Source organism: Bubalus bubalis, chromosome 6 (genome assembly GCF_019923935.1).
Source record: "Bubalus bubalis isolate 160015118507 breed Murrah chromosome 6, NDDB_SH_1, whole genome shotgun sequence".
In the NCBI taxonomy this organism is placed as follows: Eukaryota; Metazoa; Chordata; class Mammalia; order Artiodactyla; family Bovidae; genus Bubalus; species Bubalus bubalis.
The window spans coordinates 25397654-25422170 of record NC_059162.1 but is presented as its reverse complement, the minus strand read 5'-3'; the positions used below and the strand labels follow the sequence as shown (position 1 = coordinate 25422170).

General features: G+C 39.1%; 1 protein-coding gene across 2 annotated transcripts in view; it reads right to left on the bottom strand.

Moving 5' to 3' along the window:
• Positions 1 to 24517, bottom strand: part of SPAG17 (sperm associated antigen 17) — a 250107-nt gene that overhangs the window by 27389 nt on the left and 198201 nt on the right. For both annotated transcript variants that reach the window (XM_025288015.3, XM_044944491.2), the window contains 10 exons: positions 15836 to 16024; positions 13424 to 13569; positions 13189 to 13319; positions 11286 to 11413; positions 7873 to 8055; positions 6381 to 6494; positions 5284 to 5329; positions 3289 to 3388; positions 3024 to 3071; positions 88 to 187 (listed from right to left, as the gene is read on the bottom strand). In XM_025288015.3, the coding sequence (XP_025143800.3) occupies positions 88 to 187; positions 3024 to 3071; positions 3289 to 3388; positions 5284 to 5329; positions 6381 to 6494; positions 7873 to 8055; positions 11286 to 11413; positions 13189 to 13319; positions 13424 to 13569; positions 15836 to 16024 (1185 nt within the window). The remainder of the gene's footprint in view (positions 1 to 87; positions 188 to 3023; positions 3072 to 3288; positions 3389 to 5283; positions 5330 to 6380; positions 6495 to 7872; positions 8056 to 11285; positions 11414 to 13188; positions 13320 to 13423; positions 13570 to 15835; positions 16025 to 24517) is intronic.

Sequence of the window (24517 nt, the reverse complement as noted above, 5' to 3'; positions counted from 1 at the left end):
GAAACAACATCACAACAGGTAGGTTACATTAATAGCGTAGGCATTTTATCAATTCTTATGAGGACTCATTCAATTACATTCAATTACCTGAGACTGATAAAGCTTGCTCAGTTCAGATTTGAAGTAGGGTGATACTACTTTGCTCCTAATTTCCTTTAGATAGTTCTGTGTTTTTTCAATTTCCTTCCTGGTAGATATTTCCACAACGATGCAAAAGATGACAAAGAATATTTTACAATGTTATTTGCTTGTGTTTCAGCTCTAAATCCCACAGAAAATGCAGATCCCGAACAGCAAAACTGATAAGAATTAACTCAGGCAATTTTTTCCGTCAAATTGTTTTAGTTCATTTTCTGCTTCTTCTAGAATCGGTCACATTTCCTACATTGGAAATTAGACTTTCATGTACGCTCGGAAATAATGACACCAGCTTGTAGTTTGGTTTTACAGTTGATCTCAGAAGGCTACAAACCACATGGTGACCTTTTTGCCTGTTTTTCCAGTTCTCTGAAGTTTGATAGTTCGATTCTACTGATTTCCAAAATTTCAGTAGCAATGGTAATAAACACGGAAGCTTGGGGAATGAAGGGCTTATGAATAATAAGATTAATGATCACAAAGTAAAATAAAAACAATCACAATAATCCTCCTAGCCATCTTTCCAATATTAGAACCTGTACTGGGGGGAAGGCAATGGTCTAACTAAAAAAGCTAAAAAGTATACTTCCCAGCCTTCCTTAAATATACAGATAGCCAGTAAGATGCAAACTGAAGTCACTGTGTAGGACTTCGGAAAGCTTTCAGAGAGGTCCCAGGCGGAAGGTTTCCCTTTGTCCTGCCTCAACTCTCTTCCTACTTTAGAATATGAATGAAACAGCTGTAGTTGCAGCAGTTATCTCGCAACATGAAGCAAACCTGAGAATGGAAATCATGTGCCAAGAATGATGAAACAGAAAAAAGAAAAGAATCGTAGTTCCTGATGGTGGTGTGGCACTGCTTGCCAGGGACTACCCACCTCTGACTTCTTTTCCCTTAGGAAAAATAAACTTTCTTGTAAAAGTACTGACTGGGGGGTTGTTTGTTAAATGTAGCTGAACCTAACCCTATCTGAAATAATTTTTCAGTGCTTATTGCATGCCAGGAAAACTTTGCAAAGTACTTTACATTTACATTTTATTGGTAAAAAAAAAATCAAGGCATATAGAAGTTAAATGTCATGTGAGTTTTAGTCACTAGGTTGTGTCTAACTTTTATTGCAACCCCATGCACTGTTGTCTGCCAGGCTCCTCTGTCCATGGCATTTCCCAGGCAAGAATACTGGAGTGGGCTGCCATTTTCTTCTCTAGGGAATCTTCCCAACCCAGGGATAGAACCCAGGTCTCCTGCACTGCAGGCAGATTCTTCACCACTGACCTATCAGGGAAGCCCGCATAGAAGTTAAGTAACCTACCCTAAATCATGTTACCAGTAAGAGGTGAAGTCTGAATTAAAACCCAGGTAGTATGCCCTTAAGCCAGTGATCTTGATTAGTGCCCATGCAAGTCAGCTGTTAGTGAACTGACAGAGGTCCTAGACATTAGGCAGTCTAATCATCCTCATTTTATAGATAAGCAACTGAAATCCTGAAGTCAATTTTACTGAAGTAAAATAGCCAGCTGGCATCATACAGTCTGCAGATAATCACATGGAAGCTGATTCTAGATCTGCTGCCTTTAAGACCAGTGCTTTTTCTCTTATACTAGACGGCCTCTCTAGAAATACTGGCTGAATGAAAATTGTCTTATTAAACAACTTGAATTCCTCTTTAAATCTCTACTGCCTCAGTGGATTCATTCATCAATCTATGGCAGTCTAGCTACTGCTTACCACTCTCTTAAAACTGTTCTCACAAAAGAAATCAATAAATCTTCCAACTGATAAGCCCAAATTCCTCTTTTCATTTTCCTTCCCAATTCTTCCACAGCATCTGTCATTTGTTGACCACCTTCTATATCCTGGAAACTTTCTCCTTCCTTCACCCTCATCTCCCACCCATTTTCCATGTTGTTAGCCCTTCTCTTATCTAGGACACATATCTAATTCCATGTTGCACTTTCTTCTTCAAAAACTTTTGTTGGCTTGCCATTACCTAGCTATGGGTTAAAATTCAAAATGTTAATGTTTCAAAAAAAAATTTAAATGTGAATGGATAATGCATGCACGTGTACATAAGTAGAAAAGAGTACATCATGGAAAGGAAGTTCACCTTACACTGTCCCCTAACCTCTCAGTCTCCTTCCCCACAGACTCTGTCACCAGGCTCTTGGAAATCCTTTCAGGGATATTCTATAGGACAGTATATATCTTCTAGTTTTATAGGGGGGTGGCCCATGAGACCTAGGGTCTTATCTCACCACTTCTCCAACACATTCCACAACCCAGATGTTTTTATTAAGAAGCATATTCATCCTGGGAGCCATTCTGGAGAGCAGCCATGCAAATGTGTACAATGGTACAATGTGTACTACTGTATACCCAATAAATATATCTGGCTTCCTTTCTTTAGGGCTAGAGGGCTGGGGTTAGAATCCTCAGCTAAGACTGAAAGGAAACCAGCACACATAATGCTGAAAGTACATTTCTCATGTGCATTATAAGAACCCTTGGAAACCAGCACACATAATGCTTAGAGTACATTTCTCATGTGCATTGTAAGAACCCTTGCGAGTTTATGACAATGCTCTACATTAAGTTCTAGAATATTTATCAATGTATTAGAATTACCAAAGCACAGAGAATACAAGAGCACTTTCTTGCTTATGACAGAGAGAGGATCTACCTAATGTTCAAATGGGTTTCCTCAAAAGATTACAACATCATTGCACAAACAATGAATGACCATTGGGCAGAAATGTATTAGCAGAGATTTTAAGAACAGGGGGAGCCTAGATGGTAGGACCTTGCAAACCATCCCATCCTAAAATTCTATGACTCCACAAAACTGGGCCTTTCACATGCTTATGTAGACTCCAGGGTAGAATTACCTCTTTTGAGCTAGCTTTTCTTTCCAGTGCTTTGTTGTCTCTGTGTGCCTGTGTAAAAGGAAAGGGAAAACATGATGGAAAAGGGCAACGCTTTCAGCTTACAGACAATAGAAGAAAAACCACCCTTGCAGGATAAATTGTTAACAGTGGAAGATGAAAGGCTGAGAATTCCTAGATATTATCACCCTCAGTATTATACTCTTATCTCTCCATTTCCTCCTCATTTCCTTAATGCTGATTGGAACACATTATTGGATCAGCTTACCTCAATTTCTTTTCAAGGACATCTGTCTCAAAGGTTTCTGGTGGACATTCCATAGCATTAGCCAAAGACTGCTTAAATAAATCAGTTAGGTGGGCTGCAACTTTAAAAATAGATGGATTTAGCTTTTATCCTCACTTCTTGACAGCACAACACACAACCAGCACTCACTCACTCATCTGAGATGTTTTCTAAGAGCCTATATTTAGCCTCTCAAGTGTTTACTAGAATTTCCATGACCAAGTTATAATATCACAGGAAACCAGGTAGCTCTATGAAATATCCCTCTAGAAAACACACATCTTAGAATCAAAACATAAAATGTGGCAAACTCTTCATCTGTCCCACATCCTCAGGGGAATCAGTGTTCTACCTGAGTTTCTTCCCATCTGAAGCACCAAAACTCCCCCAAAGTAAATATCTTATTGAAATTGTGTTTTTAAAAAGATATCTTAGGGTCTGAATCCAAGGATATGAATACAATATGATGGTTGTTTGATAATTTGGGCACTGATTCTCAGAGGTTATTTTCACAACATGGTCTCAGCAAAATGTTAACAGGAGATAAAACAAGAAAGGAAGGTTCCATATCCATGGTTATATGAGTTTAGGAAATACTGATTTATATAAGGTTAAATATGTTTCATTACTTTAGGACTTTTCTGAACCCTTAATTAGTTCATGTACCTTGTGGCTGTCTAAGAAAATAAGGCATTATGCAGCAGTATCCAAACTTATTTTATCATAAAACTCATTTTCCTCTGGAACCATGTCATAGACTAGTGCTTTAGGAAGTACTTTGAGGGCCAGTGACTTAGGATCACCACTATTAATGTGTCAGGGCAGCTGTAAACATGTAAGACTGTTGATTCCTGCATCTGTTTGTCTGTTTGAAAAATACGTTTGGTTTATCCTTCAATATTGTGCAACTTGCGTATTTACCTGTTCACTGACTGTTCTCTCACACCAGAGGTTAAAAATTCAAATGCTACAATGTAGGGTTACTAATGTAGGACATCTAGTCAAATGTGAATTTCAGAGAAGCAATAACAGTTTTTTTAGTATAAGCATGCTCCTTGTTATTTTGGAACTTGCTCATAATAAAAAAAAAATGTGTTGTTTCTCTGAAATTCAAATTTGACTGGGTCTTCTGTATTTTCATTTGTTAAATCTGGCAACCCTAATGTAAGAGGCCACCCACAAAGAGTGTGACAACAGACTGTAAGCACCAGGAGACATTGGGGGCTTTGATGGACCCTTTGGTCCATGGCAGTCCTGGAGGCACAGCTGCTAATCATCTTCAGCTACATGTCACTGTATGGTAGAGGAAGACTCAGGTATACAAAACAACAAACACAGCTGTGCAAGCCAGCACCACGCAGGACACGCAAAACACGTCTGTGGGCTGAACGGAGCCCACGGCTGCCAGTTTCTGACTTTTGTCATACAGTCAAAATAGAAAAGAAAACCCCAAACCACAAAAATTCTCTGCTGCTTATCTTCTATGAACTATGAAACTATATAACCAAGTTTGCTGGGGCTGTATATAGTCCCAAATAAATTGCTTTCCGAAAGTAGACTCCTTGGGCTACATGTAGTGTAAAACAGGGCAAGGTTTTTGTTATATCTATGTAGTTGCTCCAAAGTTTTGTGTATGTGTCTGTGTGTGTTAGGGGTAGAGTGTTATTCAGTTGACTGCTTCCTTCCTGTATGTTTGCTATATTCTAAATACAAGTTGACACTAACTTAAAAGCCAAATGTCAACATTTTTCACGCAACATGTGACAAAAATGAATTTGAGGCAATCATGGTTTTAAGACTCTCACAATTGAGACAGGAAAGCATATAAAAAAGTTATTACAGTACAACATGGCCAGTATGACAACAAATATGTATATGCTACTTTGCTATCAGATGAGAGAATAACTGAGAAGTGTATTTAAGATTGCTCCTTTGAAATCTATAACTATTTTACAGAAAAATATTAAGTATAATTACCTTCAGTAACATGACTTTTTGTAGTTTCCTCCATTTTAGGGAAAGACTGAAATGAAGAGAGAGTTCCTTAATAGTAATTATTATATTACATACAAAATTTACTTTGTTTAGCAAGATTCTTCTTTATATATGCAAATTGATCTTTTATGGAAACTACTGTAAAATGAATTAGTTTTTAATGCTGATACAAAAAGTGATTTTTCTTTTAGTCATTTATTTCATTTAGCAAATTTCTAAAAGTGGAAATCATTCTACACTTAAGTGTAGAAATTGCTTTTTCTTCCTTCTTCCAATTTCATTTATTAATTCATATATTTCAATGAATGCCAGCTTCTCTGAAGACAATAAAAACTTTTATTTAAGAGCCTTCAGAATTATTCATGAGTTAAGGAAGAGACTGTGGCTACTGCTGTTACTCCTAAGTCGCTTCAGTCGTGTCCAACTCTGTGTGACCCCATAGACGGCAGCCCACAGGCTCCTCTGTCCCTGGGATTCTCCAGGCAAGAATACTGGAGTGGGTTGCCATTTCCTTCTCCAATGCATGAAAGTGAAAAGTGAAAGTGAAGTCACTCAGTCGTGTCCGACTCTTAGCGACCCCATGGACTGCAGCCCACCAGACTCCTCCGTCCATGGGATTTTCCAGGCAAGAGTACTGGAGTGGGTTGCCATTGCCTTCTCTGAAGGAAGAGACTAAAATGCATCATATTGGGATTCTCTGGTGGCTCAGATGGTAAAAGAGTTTGCCTGCAAATGTGGGAGACCTAGGTTCAATCCCTGGGTCAGGAAGATCCCCTGAAGGAAATGGCAACCAACTCCAGTATTCTTGCCTGGAGAATCCCAGGGACAGAGGAGCCTGGCAGGCCAGTCCACAGGGTCACAAATGGCTAAGAGACTTCACTTTCAGTCTTTCAAAAAGTGTTTACAAAATGTGATACATATAAGGCATCAGGGTTCCACAGAAATAAGAAATTATAAGGAGGGGGAGAAACCTTCATAAAAGTGACAGAAATAGCTGTTATTTACAATATTTTGTCTTGATGCATTGAATACTGAAACAAAAGCAAAAAACACTGGACTAGAAAACGTTTCTTTCTCACCATAACCAGCTTGAGGAGATCTGCAGCATTGCCTCTCTTCTCCTCAGTTCTGGAATCTTTAACTGTCATTTCCTGCAACTCATCTTCTTTCTTTAGAATATGGTTTATGTAATCCTAAATCAGTAGAATAAAAGAAATCAATAAAACACAGAAGTATGGTAGAGAGAGATACAAAATAGTTAACAGCAACTGGAAATATTACAAAAGGTTAAGAATATGTAAGTTTACAATGCTCAGCAACCAGCTACTAGTCAAGCAATCTGGAAAGGCTTTTCCTTAATATGTTAATAAGCAAAGACCAGAAAAGCTCAAGAATAAAGCTGTAAAAGCCACGGGCCATTAGAACTGTCTGCAGACCTCAGATGGAGAAGGCAATGGCACCCCAGTGCTCTTGCCTGGAAAATCCCATGGATGGAGGAGCCTGGTGGGCTGCAGTCCTTAGGGTCGCTAAGTGTTGGACACGACTGAGTGACTTCACTTTGACTTTTCACTTTCATGCATTGGAGGAGGAAATGGCAACCCACTCCAGTGTTCTTGCCTGGAGAATCCCATGGACAGAGGAGCCTGGTGGGCTGCCGTCTATGGGGTCGCACAGAGTCGGACACGACTGAAGCGACTTAGAAGCAGCAGCAGCAGCAGACCTCAGAGAAGCCCAGCTTCTCACTCAGCGTCCTCATCAATAAAATGGACAGAGCTGGGATAGATGATTTCTAGAGTCCTCTGCAGGTATAGTCTTCAAGATGATACTTATGAATGTAAGTGGCTCAGTTCATGCCTTTGCTGAAAACCATAAATACTTGAATTTTCATGAATAACGGTCCCCTGCTGTATGCCAGGTGTTGGATATGTAGCCATAAACTAGACACATATGACACAGGTTCTGAGAGAGTTGACACACTTGACAGTGAGGAATTGCAGACATGCTTAATAGTGATCTATATATCAACAAAAGCTTAGGTTGTTTCCAAAGACTAACGAAATCCTTTTCTTCCATGGAAGAATGAAGATTATTCAGGGAATCCTATTGCTTCCCATTTTCAACCAGTAACTAGCTGCCACTGATAAATAGACAGCCAGCAGTCTGTCAGAAATGCTCAAGAAGTGTTATATAATACAACATGCCTGGTCACAGAAGGAGAAAACCTAGGAAATAACTTACATTAGGCACAAGTATCAGGTTAATATGCAATTCTACCTTTTTCCAGAGGTTACTAGATCAGGTTTCCATAGAGTGAGAAAGGAGGACCACGATACTGCAATCACACTTAAAAGATACTTATCTTCTCAACGTCTTTGGAGCCTTAATACTTCCTCTACCTTATGGGAACCATGAAATATTTTCCATTATGCAACCTCCTACTGAAGATTGGCATTCATGTGTTGCATTAAATAAATATTGGTACAATTCCATAAGTTCAGGTTCCTTAGGAAACCAAGAGGAATGGTTGCCCTGTTGCTGATTCTTTTGGTCAGGTTACCTGCAATCCCTTACCTTCAGGGAAATCTGCAGTTTGAGTTTCACCTCATTCTTTATGACCTCGTGCTGGATGAACTGGCGTATCTGTAGCACACTGGGGCTCTTCAGTATAGGGGCTGGAGTGTTCACTAACTGTTTGGAGCCAATGTCGAGACCCTTCCAAATCTGAGTGCCAAACGGAGGTCCTGGAGTTTTTTTCTGTCACCAAAATAAGCAAAACCACCATCAAAGAAATGAGTATGTTTTAACATTAGATTTTTTCTTCCACTGTGTACTTATTATGTAGACACTGTGCTCAAACGACCGCACAATCGCACTCATCTCACATGCTAGCAAAGTGATGGTCAAAATTCTCCAAGCCAGGCTTCAACAGGACGTGAACTGTAAACTTCCAGATGTTCCAGCTGGATTTAGAAAAGGCAGAGGAAACAGAGATCAAATTGCCAACATCCATTGGATCATCGAAAAACTGAGCAAGTTCCCGTAAAACATCTACTTCTGTTTTATTGACTACACCAAAGCCTTTGACTGTGTGGATCACAACAAACAGGAAAATTCTTAAAGAGACAAGAATACCGGATCACCTGACCTGCCTCCTGAGAAATCTTTGTGCAGGTCAGGAAGCAACAGTTAAAACTGGGCATGGAACAACAGACTGGTTCCAAATCGGGAAAGGAGTACATGAAGGCTGTATATTGTCACCCTGCTTATTTAACTTATATGCAGAGTACATTATGAGAAACGCTGGGCTAGAAGAAGCACAAGCTGGAATCAAGATTTCTGGGAGAAATATCAATAACCTCAGATACGCAGATGATACCACCCTTATGGCAGAAAGTGAAGAACTATAGAGCCTCTTGATGAAAGTGAAAGAGGAGAGTGAAAAAGTTGGCTTAAAGCTCAACATTCAGAAAACTAAGATCATGACACCTGGTTCCATCACTTTATGGCAAATAGATGGGGAAACAGTGGAAATACTGAGAGACTATTTTTTTGGGCTCCAAACTCACTGCAGATGGTGACTGCAGCTATGAAATTAAAAGACGCTTGTTCCTTGGAAGAAAAGCTATTACCAGCCTAGACAGCATATTAAAAAGCAGAGACATTACTTTGCCAACAAAGGTCCATATAGTCAAAGCTATGGTTTTTCCAGTAGTCATGTATGGATGTCAGAATTGTACTATAAAGAAAGCTGAGCACCAAAGAATTGATGCTTTTGAGCTGTGGTGTTGGAGAAGACTCTTGAGAGTCCCTTGGACTGCAAGAAGATCCAACCAGTCCACCCTAAAGGAAATCAGTCCTGAATATTCATTGGGAGGGCTGATGCTGAAGCTGAAAGTCCAATAATTTGGCCACCTGATGCAAAGAACTGACTCATTTGAAAAGACCCTGATGCTGGTAAAGGTTGAAGGTGGGATGAGAAGGGGATGACAGAGGATGAGATGGTTGGATGGCATCACCGACTCAATAGACATGAGTCTGAATAAACTCTGGGAGTTGGAGATGGACAGAGAGGCTGGTGTGCTGCATTGCATGGGGTCGCAGAGTTGGACAAGACTGAGCAACTGAACTGAACTGAACTGAGACAGTATATGCTAGGAATCTCTCATTAGTGAATACAACAGTGAAAAAAAGGGATCCCTGCTCTCAAAAAGTTTTGCAAATATAAGGAAAATTAGGAATGGACTGGAAAAGTTTTCCTCTTTATATGTGTTACCAAAAATAAGGATTTTTAAAATCCTGTTGCCTGATGTCCTACTGTATAGCATTTAAGGGAATGCTAAGCCATGCTGTTGCCATGGTGATGCAGCAGAAGCCTTGTTTATGCCAAATGCATGAGACTACCTGGGCTTCCCAGGTAGCTCTAGTAGTAAAGAACCTGCCTGACAATGCAGGAGATGCAAAAGACATTGGTTTGATCCCTGGGTTGGGAAGATCCACCGGAGGGGGAAATGGCCTCCCACTCCAGTATTCTTCTGTAGAGAATCCCATGGACAGGGGAGCCTGGTGGGCTACAGTCCATAGGGTCACAAAGAGCTGGACATGACTGAAGTGATTTAGCACACACACATATCTTTTTACCCACAGAGAGCCTAAAACATTTGGAATTAAGCTTGGAGAGATCCTTTGAGAGAGAAATCAAGCTCTAGATCTGGGTGGTCTTTGAGCTCACTCTAGATTAAGCATGCTGCCAGAATCTTCTCAGGATCTCTTCTGCAGAAATGTGTGCCCTGTGTCGATACACATCTCTTATGTGTTTTTTTTTTTGTAATTGACTTTCAGGAGTGGTGTGGGCTTGATGTGTTTCATTTTAAGTTGCTCTTCATGTCAAATGCATGGTCAGTGACAGCTACTCAGGAGCTTGCCTGGGCTGGGTCACGCCACTGGGCAGAGGTCACAGCTATAGGAATTTTGGAGGAAGAGAAGGAACTTCCTTCATTCATCTCAAATGTGGTATATTATTTTTCATAATGCAATAAATACATTCAACTTGGAGATAGCCTTTGTAAACCATTTGGTATGAGCTTTCAATTTTCAGATAAGGAAGCAGAGATCAAGGGTGACTTGTCTCAAATTCCATACTAATAATTGATAAAGTCAAGATTAGAATTCAGATCACCTTCATTCACCATGTTGATTACAGGTACCAAACTGAAACAGAGGGTTAGGCGATCTTTGCTATCTTAAGAGTTCATTACCTGTGCTTCCACTACTATAAGACTGGATAAAGAAACCAAGATAATCATAACTAAAAACCATTATCCTCCTCACTTCACACTACTATCTTTCCCTGATCATGTTACCAATGCCTTCACTGATCTAACAATTTAACATCTGACAGTTTGCTGGACATATTACATAAACTGCTTGCAAAATTAAATGACAAACCTGGCAAGATGCAGGACTTTATGATTCCTTAAGATATTTTCTTTCATTCTTTAAAAAAATCTTAGGTGAGGCTTCTCTAAGCTGAGACAATTACAATGCTTACTTTTTAACACTGAGATTCCAAGTCCGTATATTTAATATTTCATGTTATTCTTAGATACTCAGTTTATGCATTAATAAATTAAGAACAAAGGGAAAGTGAAAGACCTCAGTTTGTGTGTTAAAACTAGCAAATACTGGGAGAAAGGAAGCTTTCTATATCGCATAATATCAGTAATGGGTTACCCAGAGTAGATATTTTTATATGATAGGAAGATGTTCAAACCAGCAATGTAGACTAAAAAAATAAAATTGAGATTAGTCAGGTATATTTCTCCAAAATCTACAAATGTCAAAGTATTCAAATATAAAACTCCTTGATCCCGTTAACAATTTACAAAAGAATGAAAAGAGGTGAATATACAGGAGAAGACCTGAGCTCTGGTCCATGGATGGATGGATATGCATATATGGTAACTTCACAGCAGAAAAATTTATACCTGAACTGAGGGAAAGGTCTCCCATGTCCTTGACTGGAGGTTAGGAGGAACAATCGTATCTAATTCTTTCTTCATTAGCCATGGTGACACTTCATGTAAAGGGCGAAGGACGGTAATGCTCAGGGCACCTGGGTCACAGAGAGTTAGCAGAGGGTCATTTCTCTGTCAGAAATACTCTGAGAAATTCAGCAAATATTAAACACATTTGATAAGCCAGACACAGCGATCACGCTTAAGGACCTTGGGGTCTAATAAGGAAAGTCTTTTAGTCAGAGTAACATCTAAAAGCTGGATTCAGACCACTTGAAAGCATTAATTGACACTTCGCTGTCCTTCAGAAATCACACGCAAGTTCTGTTGGTTCTACCACGAAGCATCTCTTGAGTTCATCCACCTCTTTCCCCTCCACCGACCCAACCTTAGACTATTTCCCGCAAAGAGATCCTGACTTGGACCTCAGCAACAATGAACTTTTCTTCCCACCTCTACTCTGTGAATGAACCTCCTTCCACAGGCAGGGTGACTGACTATGTTAGTCCACCATGTAAACTTTTCTTTGATTTCCCATCGCTTATATGATAAAACTGAGGCCTTAATGTTTTCTCCTGCCTCCTCAACTTGGGCTATTTTCCCTTCTATACTTTGGCTCCTTTGGCCTTTTCTCCTCTGTTCCAAGCTTCCTGCTTTGTATTCCCTCTTCCAAGAAAGCTCCTCCTCCTCCTATTTTAATTAGTGCCTACTTATCCAGAAGATCTTGGCTCCAGCGTTTTCAGGAAAGCCTTCTAGATTATGTCAGGCTCCCCTGTTAGATGCTCTCATGGAACCATATTCCTTTACTCCATAGGCCTTATCCCTTATAATCATACAGGTATTTGTGTGACTATGTAATTAACACCCATCTCTTTCCTTAGACTCTAAGCTTTGTGAAAGCAGGGTTTGTTGCTCTCTTAGCTCACCATTGTATCTCTAACACCCAGCCAAGTTTTGGTACATGGTGGGTTATCATGTAGATGCTAAATGACTAACTAATGAAGCAATTTGAGATGAATCCTTATTCTCTCACAGTTCTACACACACACTGTAAAACCAGTCAGAGCTCCCCACTTTCCATATTCATAGAGAAAAAGCAAATTTATTACATCACACACATGTACATTGATGCATTCAAAGATACAACTGCATATAGAGGTGGGCATACTCATAAATGAATACAAAATATATCCCACCAATCAAAGAAAAGATAAAAAAGGAAACACACACATAAACCTGGAGAGACACAGCATATTGCTTTGGTGCATGGATAACATGAAAGTTTTTTTGTTTTTTCTGTGCTTAAATACACATGTTACATATACAGTGGTTCTTACCTAATGCAATGTTATGTCTCTATTTTTTGGTCATACACTAATTTCTTGAAATTAATGAAAATATGTAAATACCCAATGAATATAATACATAACTTACCCTATATTTCAGGTTGGATTTCTAACTGACACATCAAATCTACTTTATTCTCTTGTTATACTAAATTCATCAAGGCAACACCATCAAAATGACAAAAAATGAAGTTAGGAAATACACCTCACTTTTATTTTTTACTACTAAGACGAAACTGACACATAAGTAGGAACCTAGGTACATAACTAAATCTACCTAACAAGCCTAAATGCAGATACAGATCTACTTATAGGTAGGAAAGGGACTCACACAGTTTACACAGGTTGATGCTTAGATAAAGCATAGTACAAACATATATCACTGTACAACCTGGCTGGCATGGCCAGGTGGAAAGCAGAGTTGAAAAGTGAGCAAAGGGGAAAACATAGCGACCACATCAGGGTAGACTGGATGTGGAGGATGAGAGGCAGTAAAGGACACAGCAACTTGCAGTCTGGCTCTCTACCTGGATGTTCCTGTACTGGCTCTTGAAGAACCATGGTAGTTGATTCTCCATATGCCAGGGAAAGGTACTCTTCTATGTCACTGTCCCGAAGAAGCTCCACTCCTGATCCATCAGCATAGATAACAAAAAACCTGTTTGCAGAAATAAAAATCGGATCCCTTGACACATTCAGCTAAAATGCTCCTTAAACTTGGAACTGAAAATAAAAGTCATGATTTTATTTTTATCATATTACCTGGGGACATGTTCACCATAGATTTGCAGATGATTTTTATGAAGGTGAGTGGATGATAAACTGTCATAACCTTCAGCTTCTGCATTTAAATCATCTTCCAGGTTGTTTTCAGGTAGGATGGTGGATGCACTACCATCAGCCATGACCTAAGGGACACAGTACATAAGCAACCAAAAAAAAAAAGCCACAAAGCTTACATTTTTGTTGATCTCATTTGAGAACGCAGGTAATCTTTTGGATATTCAGAAAATCAAAGATATTTACTTATAAGGTATTATCCCCTAAGTATTTTGTTGTTGTTTAGCCACAAAGTCATGTCTGACTCTTGCAACTCCATGGACTGTAGCTCACCAGGCTCCTCTGTCCATGGGATTTCCCAGGCAAGAATACTGGAGCAGGTTGCCATTTCCTCCTCCAGGGGGATCTTCCCAACCCAGCGATGGAATCCACATCTCCTGTATTGGCAGGTGGATTCTTTACCGCTGAGCCACCAGGGAAGCCCCAATAGACTGCATTAATAAAAGTGAAAACGTAGTAGCACATCTTCACTGACAAACTACACGGAGAATGTGAAAACAAACGGGAAGACAAGCCAGAACACAATCAGAGGAAGGCGACTAGTATGGCAGGGGACACACCAGGGGGCAATCTTATCTTCTGAGGATAAGGTCAGGGGACTGGGAATTTAAACATGGAGGAACGACTACTCATGTGACAGTTGTCTTGAAATATTAAGAGTGACAGTATGGATTCTAAGCACAGAATTAGGGACTCATGGATAGACCACCCTGGGAAACAGATGGAGGTTCACTCTGAGAAGTACATTCCTAGCTATTGCTACTGTCGAGATACAGAGTGTGGTTTAGGCTGAAAGGCCACTGAAGGGAAGGCACAAGAACATCATCAAAGCCTAGAGTAATGCTTGGCTTAGATGTTTCAACTTGGAGGGTTTGGGCTTTAGGTTTCAATTTCAGTTCATTGTAAATCAAAGTCTCTTAGTAGCCTGAACTCAGGCTGTGAAGAGTCTCACGTACTTAGCACAGAAAAACAAACTTGGATCAGGCCTTGTCTGCACCCCATGCAAAGTTGGGGACTCTGTCAGGGTTTCAAATCTAAAATGTAACTTTGCCACCCACTAGCCAACACATGAAATTCCACCAAGGGGTGAGGAATGGGAAAAAAGTGCCTAGAGAAAGGGCTGGTGGACCTCTCCTTGTCAAGGGCTAGACAGTATATATTTTAGGGTTTGTAGGCCATAGAGTTTCTGTTGCAACTAGTCAATGCTGCCATTATATGCAAAAGCAGCCACAGGTAATATGTAAACAAATGAGCATGGCTATGTTCCAATAAAACTTTATATAATGACACTGAAATTGAATTTCCTATAATTTTCTGTGTCATAAAATACTCTTCTCCTTCTGATTTTCCTCAACCATTTAAAAATGTAAAATGTAGTCATCGAGGACCCATATAAACAAGTGACCATGGTTTGTCACTGCCTGGCTTAGCAATAAGAGGAAGGACAGAGAAACAGAACACAGAGCTCTACCACTGACCAGCTAAGCACCTCACCAGGCTTCCCACCTCCCCATCCTCAGCCCTCCTGGAACCCTCACGCTGATAATATTTCTAAGGATTCTCTACCTAGTCAAACAGACTTGCCTGCTGTCCTGTGTATTTTCTCTCACTTAAACCCAGATACAGAGCATTCTTACACTGTTATTCATTGTTGACATTATTTTAGATGTTTAGTAAGGCCACGGCAGCCCACTCCAGTACTCTTACCTGGAAAATCCCATGGACAGAGGAGCCTGGTAGGCTGCAGTCCATGAGGTCACGAAGAGTCGGACATGACTGAGCGAGTTCCATTTCAGTTTCATGCATTGGAGAAGGCAGTGGCAACCCACTCCAGTGTTCTTGCCTGGAGAATCCCAGGGACGGCGGAGCCTGGTGGGCTGCCGTCTATGGGGTCGCACAGAGTCGGACACGACTGAAGTGACTTAGCAGCAGCTTAGCAACTTCTCCCCCTTTTTGTTCTAATTATTTATTTGGCTTTACCATTTCAATCATCCTCATTGTTGGGTTTGCTATCCCCTGCTGCTGCTGCTGCTGCTAAGTCACTTCAGTCGTGTGCGACTCTGTGAGACCCCATAGACAGCAGCCCACCAGGCTCCCCCGTCCCTGGGATTCTCCAGGCAAGAACACTGGAGTGGGTTGCCATTTCCTTCTTCAATGAAGCATAATCGAGAATTAAAGCTACTGACATTAATTGCTGTTGTCCAAAGCACTGACAGTAAGTAGATAACTAATCCCAAGGCAGCTAAGATAAAAAGCTATTTGGGAGCTCTCTAGGGTGAAATATCTCAAAAGCAAACCCATCGCCTCTCTCTCCATACTAATGATGCACTTTACCTGAAAGGTATTTCCTTCGGGATCCATGACCTCGCAGATAACCTCTGATGTGTGTTTCATGATGTACCTGCTAGCTCTCAGCTGCTCACGTTTTTGAAAAGGATGGTATATGTCACTGCTTGATTCATGGCAATATATAGCTGAACAGTCCCTATCAATATGAAGACAGCCTGTGTTTGGAGGTAACACCTGAAAGGGTCACACAAAGAGATAAATTATTCAAAATTTCTTGATTGATTTGAGAGATTTAGAAAATCATTTAAGGAAAAAATACTATCCATTGACTCGAGACACAAATGTATTTTCAGGAAGAAAACAAAAGAGGATGTAAAGTTTGGGGAAAGACTATTTAATAAGGAGGCAAACAATGATTAGGATATAATTGTTCCTGCATCTCATATTTAATCTACTCACTTTAATACTTCTTCCAAGTAATGCAATCTATGCCCCTTCTTTTTTCAGATATTTAATTAAAGTATTAAAAGCATATGTTAAGTAAACACACTTGGCCCTATTCAAAACTCTTGGAATCCTTTAATGTTTTTGGGCAAGGAGCATCTTCAAAGGGGTCAACAGCAATGGGACAAATGCTTTTAGAAGCTTTTATTTTTCCTCATTCCTCTGGTGGCTGACACAGACCTTAAGTAATAGCTTTTGTATAATGACTTCTGGTTTGGATAGCCTCTTTATGAGATATAATTCACATGCCATATATTCTCCCCTTTAAAGTGTTCATTCAGTGGATTTTAGTATATTCAAAAACTTGTGCAAACATGATCACTAATTCAAGAACATTTCCATCGTCCTGCAAAGAAACCCTGATGCCATTAGTCATTCTGCACCTCTCCTGTCTCTGGCAACCACTGACCTGCTGTCTCTATGGATTTGACTATTTCAGACATTCTGTAGAAATGGAAGCATGTGATATGTGGCCTCTTGTGTCTGGCTTCTTTCACTTGGCATAAAGTTTTTAAGCTTCATTTATATTGTAGTGTGTATCAATACTTCATTCTGTTTATTTCCACTTCAGTTTAGATGTGTGAAATTTAAAAAGTTTTTATGCTAAAATGAACTCAAGTTTTTTTCAATTTAGGTAGTTTGGGGAGATTTGAAATTGAAATCAAGCCTACATTTGCTAAACTATGCTATGCTAAGTCATTTCAGTTGTGTCTGACTCTGTGCGACCCCATAGACGGCAGCCCACCAGGCTCCGCCGTCCCTGGGATTCTCCAGGCAAGAACACTGGAGTGGGTTGCCATTTCCTTCTCCAATGCATGAAAGTGAAAAGTGAAAGTGAAGTCTCTCAGTCGTGTCCAACTCTTTGCTAAACTGAGGAGTTCAAAGTTCACAAATTCAGCCATTAAGTCCTCAATTTTCCCATCGTTTGACTTGCAGTTGCCCAGGACAAGTTCTCAAATAGATGGCAGAGTCTGGTTCCTCAGCTCCAGGTAGATCCTTCTCTTCATGGCCATGTTTCTCTCTTCCCCTCCTCTTCAAACTTAACTTTCTGTGGCAGGTGGTGGCAGGGGTTGGGGAGAGGTGTCCTAGCCTGTGCAGCAAGGGCCAACGGAAGGGGGTCTACTTGCAGCAGACATATGAAAGCCACAATGAGGTATTGCCTCACACTGGCCAGAATGGTCCTCATCAAAAAGTCTACAAATAATAGATGCTGGAGAGGGCTGGAGAAAAAGGAGCCCTCCTACACTGTTGGTGGGAATGTAAATTGGTATGGCCACTATGGACAACAGTATGGAGGTTCCTTAAAAAAATTAAAAATAGAGCTACCATTATGACCCTGCACTCCCACTCCTGGGCATATATCCAGAGAAAAACATGGGAAAGGATACATGCAATAGCCAAGATATGGAAGCAACCTGTGTCCATAGAGAAATGGATACAGAAGATGTGGGACATGTATACAATGGAGATATATATTACTCAGCCATTAAAAAGAGTGAAATATGCCATTTGCAGCAACATGCATGGACCTAGAGATTGTCATACTGAGTGAAGACACACAGAGAGAGATATGATATCACTTACATGTGGAATCTAAAAAAATGGCACAAATAAACTTACTTACAAAACAGAAATAGACTCACAGAGAGCAAACTTATGGTTACCAGGAGGGAAGGGTAGACAGAAGAGATGGGGAGTTTGGAATCTACATGTACACACTGCTATATTTAAGATGGATAACCAACAAGGACCTAGTGTATAGCACAGGGAACTTTGCTCAATGTTATATAGCAGCCTGGATGGGAGGGGAGTTTGGGGTAGAATGACTACATGTATGTGTCTGTGGCTGAGTTGCTTTGCTATGCACCTGGAACTATCACAACATTGTTAATTGGCTATACTCCAACATAAAATAAAGAATTTTTTTAAAAAAGATTTGCATTTTCCAGTTTTCTATATGTCTTAGGTCTTTGGTTTCCCTGCTAGTCAACCATTACTGCCTTCTTTTGTTTTAAATAGATTATTTTCAAGTGTGCCATTTTAATTCCATTGTTTCTTTTTTTTTAATTTTATTTTATTTTTAAACCTCAAACACTGTATTAGTTTTGCCAAACATCAAAACGAATCTGCCACAGGTATACATGTGCTCCCCATCCTGAACCCTCCTCCCTCCTCCCTCCCCACACCATCCCTCTGGGTCATCCCAGTGCACCAGCCCCAAGCATCCAGTATTGTGCATCGAACCTGGACTGACAACTCGTTTCATACATGATATTACACGTTTCAATGCCATTCTCCCAAATCTTCCCACCCTCTCCCTCTCCCACAGAGTCCATAAGACTGTTCTATACATCAGTGTCTCTTTTGCTGTCTTGTACACAGGGTTATTGTTACCATCTTCCTAAATTCCATATATATGCGTTAGTATACTGTATCGGTGTTTTTCTTTCTGGCTTACTTCACTCTGTATAATAGGCTCCAGTTTCATCCACCTCATTAGAACTGATTCAAATGTGTTCTTTTTAATGGCTGAGTAGTACTCCATTGTGTATATGTACCACTGCTTTCTTATCCATTCATCTGCTGATGGACATCTAGGTTGCTTCCATGTCCTGGGTATTATAAACAGTGCTGCGATGAACACTGGGGTACACGTGTCTCTTTCCCCTCTGGTTTCCTCAGTGTGTATGCCCAGCAGTGGGATTGCTGGATCATAAGGCAGTTCTATTTCCAGTTTTTTAAGGAATCTCCACATTGTCTCCATAGTGGCTGTACTAGTTTGCATTCCCACCAACAGTGTAAGAGGGTTCCCTTTTCTCCACCCCCTCTACAGCATTTATTGCTTGTAGACTTTTGGATCACAGCCATTCTGACTGGTGTGAAGTGGTACCTCATAGTGGTTTTGATTTGCATTTCTCTGATAATGAGTGATGTTGAGCATCTTTTCATGTGTTTGTTAGCCATCTGTATGTCTTCTTTGGAGAAATGTCTATTTAGTTCTTTGGCCCATTTTTTGATTGGGTCATTTATTTTTCTGGAGTTGAGCTGTAGGAATTGCTTGTATATTTTTGAGATTAGTTGTTTGTCAGCTGCTTCATTTGCTATTATTTTCTCCCATTCTGAAGGCTGCCTTTTCACCTTGCTAATAGTTTCCTTTGATGTGCAGAAGCTTTTAAGTTTAATTAGGTCCCATTTGTTTATTTTTGCTTTTATTTCCAATATTCTGGGAGGTAGGTCATAGAGGATCCTGCTGTGATGTATGTCGGAGAGTGTTTTGCCTATGTTCTCCTCTAGGAGTTTTCTAGTTTCTGGTCTTACATTGAGGTCTTTAATCCATTTTGAGTTTATTTTTGTGTATGGTGTTAGAAAGTGTTCTAGTTTCATTCTTTTACAAGTGGTTGACCAGATTTCCCAGCACCACTTGTTAAAGAGGTTGTCTTTAATCCATTGTATATTCTTGCCTCCTTTGTCAAAGATAAGGTGTCCATATGTGCGTGGATTTATCTCTGGGCTTTCTATTTTGTTCCATTGATCTATATTTCTGTCTTTGTGCCAGTACCATACTGTCTTGATAACTGTGGCTTTGTAGTAGAGCCTGAAGTCAGGTAGGTTGATTCCTCCAGTTCCATTCTTCTTTCTCAAGATCGCTTTGGCTATTCGAGGTTTTTTGTATTTCCATACAAATTGTGAAATTATTTGTTCTAGCTCTGTGAAGAATACTGTTGGTAGCTTGATAGGGATTGCATTGAATCTATAAATTGCTTTGGGTAGTATACTCATTTTCACTATATTGATTCTTCCAATCCATGAACACGGTATGTTTCTCCATCTATTAGTGTCCTCTTTGATTTCTTTCACCAGTGTTTTACAGTTTTCTATATATAGATCTTTAGTTTCTTTAGGTAGATATATTCCTAAGTATTTTATTCTTTCCGTTGCAATGGTGAATGGAATTGTTTCCTTAATTTCTCTTTCTGTTTTCTCATTATTAGTGTATAGGAATGCAAGGGATTTCTGTGTGTTGATTTTATATCCTGCAACTTTACCATAATCATTGATTAGTTCTAGTAATTTTCTGGTGGAGTCTTTAGGGTTTTCTATGTAGAGGATCATGTCATCTGCAAATAGTAAGAGTTTTACTTCTTCCTTTCCAATTTGGATTCCCTTTATTTCTTTTTCTGCTCTGATTGCTGTGGCCAAAACTTCCAAAACTATGTTGAATAGTAATGGTGAAAGTGGGCACCGTTGTCTTGTTCCTGACTTTAGAGGAAATGCTTTCAATTTTTCACCATTGAGGATAATGTTTGCTGTGGGTTTGTCATATATAGCTTTTATTATGTTGAGGTATGTTCCTTCTATTCCTGCTTTCTGGAGAGTTTTGATCATAAATGGATGTTGAATTTTGTCAAAGGCTTTCTCTGCATCTATTGAGATAATCATATGGTTTTTATTTTTCCATTTGTTAATGTGGTGTATTACATTGATTGATTTGTGGATATTAAAGAATCCTTGCATCCCTGGGATAAAGCCCACTTGATCATGGTGTATGATCTTTTTAATGTGTTGTTGGATTCTGATTGCTAGAATTTTGTTAAGGATTTTTGCATCTATGTTCATCAGTGATATTGGCCTGTAGTTTTCTTTTTTTGTGGGATCTTTGTCAGGTTTTGGTATTAGGGTGATGGTGGCCTCATAGAATGAGTTTGGAAGTTTACCTTCCTCTGCAATTTTCTGGAAGAGTTTGAGCAGGATAGGTGTTAGCTCCTCTCTAAATTTTTGGTAGAATTCAGCTGTGAAGCTGTCTGGACCTGGGCTTTTGTTTGCTGTAAGATTTTTGATTACAGTTTCAATTTCTGTGCTTGTGATGGGTCTGTTAAGATTTTCTATTTCTTCCTGGTCCAGTTTTGTAAAGTTGTACTTTTCTAAGAATTTGTCCATTTCTTCCACATTGTCCATTTTATTGGCATATAATTGTTGATAGTAGTCTCTTATGATCCTTTGTATTTCTGTGTTGTCTGTTGTGATCTCTCCATTTTCATTTCTGATTTTATTGATTTGATTTTTCTCCCTTTGTTTCTTGATGAGTCTGGCTAATGGTTTGTCAATTTTATTTATCCTTTCAAAGAACCAGCTTTTGGCTTTGTTGATTTTTGCTATGGTCTCTTTTGTTTCTTTTGAATTTATTTCTGCTCTAATTTTTAAGATTTTTTTCCTTCTACTAACCCTGGGGTTCTTCATTTCTTCCTTTTCTAGTTGCTTTAGGTGTAGAGTTAGGTTATTTATTTGACTTTTTTCTTGTTTCTTGAGGTATGCCTGTATTGCTATGAACTTTCCCCTTAGGACTGCTTTTACAGTGTCCCACAGGTTTTGGGTTGTTGTGTTTTCATTTTCATTCATTTCTATGCAAATTTTGATTTCTTTTTTGATTTCTTCTGTGATTTGTTGGTTATTCAGCAGCGTGTTGTTCAGCCTCCATATGTTGGAATTTTTAATAGTTTTTCTCCTGTAATTGAGATCTAATCTTACTGCATTGTGGTCAGAAAAGATGCTTGGAATGATTTCTATTTTTTTGAATTTACCAAGGCTAGATTTATGGCCCAGGATGTGATCTATCCTGGAGAAGGTTCCATGTGCGCTTGAGAAAAAGGTGAAATTCATTGTTTTGGGATGAAATGTCCTATAGATATCAATTAGGTCTAACTGGTCTATTGTATCATTTAAAGTTTGTGTTTCCTTGTTAATTTTCTGTTTAGTTGATCTATCCATAGGTGTGAGTGGGGTATTAAAGTCTCCCACTATTATTGTGTTATTGTTAATTTCTCCTTTCATTGTTTCTTTTACTATATATTTTTGAGTTATTTTCTTAGTGTCTCTTGGGTATTACAATTAACATCTTAATTTATAACTGTCTAGATTGGATTGACACTAACGATTTCACTATTATACAAAATCTTTGCTCCATGTAGCTCTATTCCTTCTGTGTTATTGTCAAACTTACATCTTTATACATTTTATAATAGTGGTTTTATGTAGTTGCCTTTTAAATAAAAAAGGTCACAAAAATACATGCATACTGTCTTTTATATTTACCTATATTGCTATCTTTACCAGTACTATTTATGTATAATTGAATTGCTGTGTAGTGTTCATTTCAGCCTGAAGGATTCCCTTTAGATTTTCTTGTAGGGAATGTCTAAGAGCAACGAATTCTTTCATTTTTCGTTTCCCTAGAACTATATTAATTTCTCCATTTTAGGATAATTTTACTGAAGAGAGGAATTTTTGGTTGATGATCTTTTTCTTGAAGCATTTTGAATATGTCATTTCACTGCCTTCTGACTCCATGTTTTCTGATGAGAAAATAGCTATTATTCTTATTGGATACCTCAATTAAAATTTTTTTTTATTATGATATAGTTGATTAACGATGTTGTGCTTTAGGGTTTTTCTTTTCTTTTCTGTTTTCTTTTGAGATCTCTCATATTTGATGAGCCTTTTCTCATTGCTTTGAGACTTTGTCTTCAGACAATTTGACTGTGATGTGTCTAGGTGTGGATCTCCGAGTTTATCTTACTTGAAGTTTGTTGAGATTTCTTGCAATTGTAGATAGTTTAATCAAATTTGTAAGTTTTAAGCCATTATTTCCTCAAATAATCTTTCAGCCCTTCTCTCTATTCCTTCTCAGACTCTCATTATGCATGTGTGAGTATGCCTGATGGTATCCTCTGAGGCTCTGTTCATTTTTCTTGATTCTTTTTTCTCTCTCTCCTCCAGACTGCGTAATCTCAACTGATCTATTTTCAAGTCAGTTCAAATAATTGCTGATTATTTCTTCTGCCAGCCAAAATTTGATGTTGAGCCTCATTAGCAAATTTTTCATTACACTTATTATGCTTTCCAACTCCAGAATTCCTATGTGGTTCTTTTAAAAAATAATTTCTATGTATTGATATTCTATACTCACGAAGCATCATTCTCATATTGTGCTTTAGTTCTTTATATAAGGCTTCTCACGTTTTAAAACATAACAGCTGACTTAAATTTGTCTCTTTAAATGCAAAGTCTGGGTTTCCACAGGGATGGTTTCTATTGATTGCTTCCTCCTTTCCCATCCCTGTTTATGGGCCAAAATCCCCCTCTTCCCCACTCCCTCATGTCTTAAAATTTTTTGTTGAAACTAGATATTTAAAAATAGTATTATGCACAACTCTGGAAATTAGATCCTTGCCCCAGGACTTGTTATTGTTACTTTTGTTGTTGTTGCTATTTGTTCAGTGATTCCCCTGAACCATTTCTTTAAAGTTTATAATGTCATGCATGGGCCTAATCTGTTAGGCTTAGAGTTCTCCTCATAACTGGGCAGATATGTTCTTAAGTACTTTGCACTAATAGATCTTTCAGCCTCTGCTGAGGGCTGTATGGGCTCTATGTGCATACTGGCCAATGTTTTCAATGCTGTAGTAGGAAGTTTGTAATTCCACCTTACCCTTCACTCCCTGCTTGTGCAGAGCTTCTTAATCAGCAAGAGTGAAAGATCAGGGCTTTCTGAGGCCTTTTATGGGCATGTTCATAGCCCTTCACAGGAGCGTGGCTTTCTAGATTCCAGAGAATATGTCAGAGCTTTTCAAAGGCCTCGATGGACTTGTCCTTCTCCTTTTCCTTTTAACTCTTTTGTTTAGCCTCTTATTTTTTGTCGCTACTTCAACAGCTATAATGTTCAATTATCACCTTCATTTGGGGAAATGTCTATTCGTAGGGAGTGAGTTCAGAATCAGACCAAATAAAGACAACCCTTGTTGAACAGAGGTTTCTAGAAAATGGACAGACGGGTCGAATAATGACAACATCTTGTGATGGATCTTTTGGGGAGCTCTAGATCTATTCTTCTTTCAGTGGCTGCTGGCCTGCTGGTCTTCACTGCTATCATGTATGTGAGAGTGTTGATTTTCAAGGCTACCTTGGAGCTGGGGGAGGGGAGAGGAATGTGGCAAGTGAAATCACCACAATGCTTGCTGTTCTTCCCAAGATTGTCCTTTTTTTTTTTTTTAAATAATCTTCATATCATTATAGTCATTCGGTTGATTTCCAGACTTCTGAAAAGGTTGATTCTGTCAATAGTTCCAGTTTTCTAGTTGTTTTTAGAGAGCAATAAGTGGATTTTTGAAGGTTCCTACTCCACCATTCTGGAAGCTTCTCAGATTCACTCTTCACCATTACCCAGGC